The 6000-nt window shown below is 45.6% G+C and overlaps 1 protein-coding gene across 2 annotated transcripts in view; it reads right to left on the bottom strand.

The window, feature by feature from the left end:
- Positions 1-4146, bottom strand: part of ctnnal1 (catenin (cadherin-associated protein), alpha-like 1) — a 45655-nt gene extending 41509 nt beyond the window's left edge. For both annotated transcript variants that reach the window (XM_076755102.1, XM_076755101.1), the window contains exon 1: positions 3789-4146. In XM_076755102.1, coding sequence (XP_076611217.1) covers positions 3789-3884 — 96 coding nt within the window. In that variant the 5' untranslated portion in view covers positions 3885-4146. The remainder of the gene's footprint in view (positions 1-3788) is intronic.
- Positions 4147-6000: the final 1854 nt, after the last annotated feature.

The following is a 6000-nucleotide window of genomic DNA, read 5'->3' on the forward strand; positions in this document are numbered from 1 at the left end:
CTGCAAGCACCACAGAACCCCTGGAAGCATGACAAAGTCGACGCTAACAAACTTGGACAGAGAATGGATTTTTCAGGCCCAATTATAGCAGAAAATCTTTTAAGAAACTCCTGGCTTAGCCCTGCAGAAAAATGATGGAGCCAGCGTAGCTCTGCAATCACAAGGCCAGGGTGTCACAAGTGGTAAAAATGTTCACCGATCTGATCAAAGTCTCAGATATTACTCGCTGGCCCTTAGTCGTTCCCACACGTCTTTACCTCAGAACAACAGCCTCACAACTCGTCAGCCTGAGGACCACCATGTCCGCCCCCAGACGGGGCTGGTGTGTTTTTACTAGGAACACACCTCAATTATAAAAAAAAAAAAAAACCCAGGAACAGAACTGTTATTTCACTAATCACCACTTCAAAACAGGAGTCGGATCTCAAGGAAAAAGCAGCCAGATTATCGCTAATTGCCTTCCAGCTGGCTACGGAGCACATCACAGGTAGGACAACAGCAGACACATTCTCTGAGTTTCCCCTCGCTCTGTGTGATGCCCATTACATTTTTGACCACCACCAGAGCAATTCATTACCCTCACCATGCCCCTCACAAAGCAAGTCCATTGGTATGGAGATGGCTGTAGCAGCAAAGGTGGAGTGCAGCACATTAGTGAATTCCTAGCTGAGGAGAGCGCTCGTGTTAAATCAAGTAAGAGCCCCTTCCTTTTCACACAGGGTGAAGTGAATGGTCAAAATGATGGGGGGGCGCAATTAGAAAGCATCCAGGTGGCCACGTTTACGCAAACAGGACTCGTCTCATTCAGACGTAATCTAAATTGCAAAAACTCTGAGTAGTGCGCACGCAAGGGCTAAATGAGACAGGTGAATATACAAGCATGAAAAGAGAAGTGGTGGGTGGGACAGTGTGCGTGTGTCTGGTGTATGTGTGTGTGTGTGCGCACGCGTGTGTGTGTGTATGTACGTACTGCAAGGCCGGGAGACTCCCAGGCCTATAATTACACCCTGGTGGGAGTGAAGCTGATAACAGAGGCCTGAGGATATCAACGTCATAGCGAGAGGAGAGGAGAGGAGAGGATGGGAGGGGAGAGGAGGGGGTGGGGGGGGTGGGGGGGGAGAGTAGAGGAGGGGAGATACATACTGATAAAAGAAGGGGATAGAGCACAACATAATACCTTATCAAACCCCAGCTTTTCTCACTGACACTGCTTTTTCATTTCCTCCTTGATGGTTATCTAATGACCCCGACAACACATGAGCATGCATACACACACATGCACACACACACACACGAAACATGCGTACAAAGCTCCATTAGAGGAAAAGCTGCACAACACAGCCCACACAGTCAGTGCATTTACACTGACTACAATAATTCAATTAGAACTCATGTAAGGCAATACTGATTCTCAGAGGAACCTTCACATAAAGCCCTTAAATGAGTTATCTTACCCACATTCAGGCGTTAATCAGAGTGCCACAGAACATCAGTCTTTCTAAAGACCACTGGCATATGCACAAGTTAGACAGATTTCCTTTGTGGTTCTGATTCTGTGCACATGCCTCGGACAGCCGAGTGATAGGGCTTAAGTTGCTCTGTGAATGCAAATGAATGATGAATAGTAGCATGAAGTCCCTTCATTTTCCTGTTATATTCCTATTTCTTATTAGACAGTAGGTTACCGCACCTACTTCTATACAATAACCCAATGTGTATTATTATCATGTAAAATCCAGAAATTCAGAAAATTGAAAAAGAAATGCCCATTAAAACTTCTCACAGCTCATGGCAACATCTTCAAATGATTTGACCGACTGAGAGATACTCAGTTTAATAACACAGAAGACAAAGAAAACCAGCAAATATTCACATTTGAGAAGCCGGACCCACAAAAAACACAGAATTTTTGGTCGACTTTGCATGACTAAAACGATAACTCATTTGTCATAATTGCAAAGCAAACAGTTTCAGCTCTAGCAACACGTTTTGTGCATATTTGCAACGTGCACAGAGCGAGCGGTTTGTGTGCACGTCGCCGCACTGGATGAAAAGTGCTCACAGCGGGTGAAACTAATGTACCGGTCAGCACCGACCGTCCTTCTGACGACGACAACAACAACAAAACATAACATATGAAGATGACAGTCCTTGGAAATGTTGATTCTTTCAGCATTGCAGAGCTCTGTTGCTATGGGGACATGCCTCACACACTGAGCAAGAAAAAAAAAAAAAAAAAAGTTAGGAAAGATTGTCCTTGAGGCCCACTATTCAGCCGTGGACTGTAATATGCTGAATACTGTTACAGCATACGGCACATTCTTCTGTGCTATAGACTGGAGCTCGGCCAGCCTTCCTCAGAGGGCAGGGGTGCACCATAAGTTTGCTGCAGCGTAAATATTATTAAGATAACGCAGAGTACAGCAGATTTACTGTATGCTTTTGCACAATGTTACAGCAGTGCTTACTATAAGTATTCTCACAGTAGCTGCAGGTATAACCTGACCTGGATTTGATTCATCCTAAACTTTCTTTTTTCGGTGCACTTATAAGCTACTGAAGATTAAAATGACCACAGAACGAACAGCCTACGCAGAAAGCACGTCCCCGAACAGATGTCCTTTTCTGATAACTACCCCCATGTCCATTTAGCACAGGATGGCCTCATATCTTTCAAATGAGCCAGTGCAATGAGAGGGAGGAAGCAGGCTTTCAGCGTGCACGAGGGGGGGGGAGGAGTCAGGGACCTTCCATCATGTTATTGTCCAGTGAGAGGCCCTTCTCTTCCACTGTCTCTCAGTGGAAACAACAGAACATTTACAGGTCTGTGGCTCTTCGACCTCCTGCACGGCAAGAGGATGTCAGCATTCATAAGACTGGCCGGGATGCCCCTGTTCATGAGATGCAACCCACCTCCCGTCCTAAGTGACACGCTGGAAACAACAGTGGAGAAACAGTCACGCAAAAATGAACCATCTGCCGCTGTTCCTCCAGTGGAAAATGAACAGCCTGCTTTGTTGCACTAATACAGTAAACCCCTAAACTCCATGCCTTCACAGCTGGGACTACTGTTTCCAGAGTGCAGGAGAGGAGATGCTGAAAGAGCGCAGTGGCCTTAAGTGGGTCTTTCATCCACTTGTGTTTATTGAAAAACAAAACACGTGCCTCAAAGTGGCCCAATTAGAGAAGTGGGAGTCACAGTGCAGCTCAGACTGGCAGACGGGAGCACGCAACTTCTGGGAAAAACTTTAATGCCCTATTGAGCAATGAGGAGAGTTCATGTGACCTCCAGCAAAACATGAGATTAATATCACAAATATTTCATTGTTTTTTTTAGATGGCGGGCTATTTGTTTCATTGCTCCCATGATTACGTCTCCATTTAGAGAACACTGTAGCCCGTTATGTAATTCTGTAACTTCTGCCTAACAACAACTAAATCTGTGTGTGTTCAGACTCTGTCTTACATGTTAAAAGTTTTGCTAATCTCTCTGCCGTGAGCGGCGTGTAGCGAGTCGGCTTGGTGGGCTGTAATACACTATTTATTGATACCAACAATGGCAGTAATTACACTGTAACAACTTCTAGTAAATTCCCCACGCTTTGAGACAGACTTTAAACACAACACGAGAAGAAAACATGTAGCATCCGTGAGCAAACAGGTAAACACAAAGTTAGCCTCATGTGTCCGAACGCGGCTGCTGCTGTGAAGCCAAAGTGGGTTTTTAAAGTACAGTAGGTTGGGAAATAGCAACATAACAACTTGTTTTGCGTTTGCGGGGTACTCACCTGCGATACTAAAGGAATAAGGGTCTGCTCCACCGAGCGCGTTTTGATTTCCAGACCGGAATCAAAGTTACTGTTGCCGCACGGAGATGAAGCCATTCCCGCCGAGCTCTCCCTGCCTGACACACAATGCACGGCACCGCTGAGTTCACCAAGAGCCTCTGCTCGGCTGGTCCGCGGCTGCAAACTGCTGGAACGGACTTGTTGTTACACACCGGGGTTCCGCAATCGGTTACACGGTCGTTTGTCGAGTGGCTCTCCACACTGCACGCTGTTTTAATCCACTCTGGCTCGTTGGTGGTGCCGCTGCGCCCGCTAATGTCCATGTAGTTTACTCAACAGCGGCGGGGAAGCGGACTGCAGCACACCACTGTGGGCAGCCACACACACGCACACACACACACACACACACACACACACACACACACACACACACACACACACACACCTTCAGGATCCGTTGCTTATAGCAGGTCAGGGCTTTCTGAAGTGCAGCTGCTTTGCACAATCGCGATGATCGCTTTGGTTTTAATCCACCTGTACACTCATCTACAGCACTTCTGCATTCAGTTCAGTATCAGTCAAATTTGGCTGAAAGTATTTGGGATTTAAACATCAGTAGTAGCCTGCATCTGTGTGTTTGGCCAAAGCATGCAGAAAAAGGGAGATTTGATTTAAAATGTCATGCAAACCTTTTGTGCAAATTTCAGAGGAGGATCTATGTGTTTTAGATGTAAACGTTCATAATCAAAGAAAATGCAGATTTCAGAGGAATTTGCATCCAGTCGCCTCTAGAGAGAGGAGCGATGCTTTCCTCGCAGCACAGCTCTGATTTGATCCCTGAGACAAAGAATCCCACATTATCCCCTGGAGTCCGAGAATCCCTTATCATCCTCTCCAAATACGCCAATCAAACGCGGCTGCTGAGCCTCATGGGACAGCTGTGCTGACTGGAATGCAGAGCCTGTCTTAAAGAAGAGAGCTGCCAACTTGACCTGTGGTCTGTCTGGAGAAAGCATTCGTTCTCATGATCTTACCATCCTGGGTGATGTGGGTTACCCAGGGGCCAAATCTGAGCAGGGGGCCCTTAAGGTATCCAGACTGACGTGGTTTTCATGACTTCATGCTGCTCGGGTTTGGGTTGAAATCAGGGAGACTGCAAACAAGCATCAAATATATAACAGAGCAGCTGCTGTTTTGAAACCTAAAACAAACTGGAACACACCGATCTGGCTGGATTTTTTCTGCTCAGACTAAAAGAGAATTATCCTCTGCAGACAGATTTTGAATAGAAGTGCTGAAAATCTGTTTACCAAAGCTTAGCATGAAACCCATCAATAAAACCCATTATTTCCATCAGAGGTGTGTGTGTTTAGAGTTGCAGATCGGTGGACATAAATTACTTTAATTCCCTACACTATTTGATTACTTTTTCATGCTGTTTACAGGTAGATGTGATGCATAAGGTGCACAAACGTTTAAATCCCCCACTCCTCATTTAAAGATTACCAGCTACACACCCCCACATCTCACCCAGTTTCCCCAAACTTCTTTCACAATACAGAGCTCATGGACTCAAAATGAAAAAGAAACTCCTAAGTTGCTGAAGGGATGAAACAAAACAGCAATACAAGAGGCCTACGAGTCTATTTTCATCATTTGATGAATGATGAAGACTCTCTGCATGCAGGTGTGTTCCTGGGAGGAATGGCACAGTGACATTTTAAGAGAAACAAACTGACCGATTTACAGGTTGCAGTGACCCATGTGGATGTTCTTCATGATGGAATAATCCGGGCATGCTCAGTATCTGGCATCGTCAGTATGTGTCATTTGAATGCATCAGAGCTTCTTTAAATCTTGCTGTCACACTCCAGAACGAGGAACATAGCTCTCATCCAAACAATACATGGGCCCTCTTCTTGCTTTGTGACCCACAGATTCGTATCCATAACAGGCCTCAAACTACTTTATTGCCACCTGGAGCCGAGCCTGACCAAACTATTGCCAAATTCTTTGTATCCTCAAGTAGCTCCAGTAGCTATTTCTAACTTTACAAGTGGAGCCACTGGATGACAAGTGGCGAGTAACACTTCATATTACAAACACACCAGATGGCTGAGAGCAGATATGGCTTATAAGCACTGTGGCACTGTTAGTGAGGGCTTTTGCTGCCTGCTTTATCATCAACTATGGTGGCTGGCTAGCACTCTCA

This window comes from Chaetodon auriga, chromosome 17 (genome assembly GCF_051107435.1).
Source record: "Chaetodon auriga isolate fChaAug3 chromosome 17, fChaAug3.hap1, whole genome shotgun sequence".
In the NCBI taxonomy this organism is placed as follows: domain Eukaryota; kingdom Metazoa; phylum Chordata; class Actinopteri; order Chaetodontiformes; family Chaetodontidae; genus Chaetodon; species Chaetodon auriga.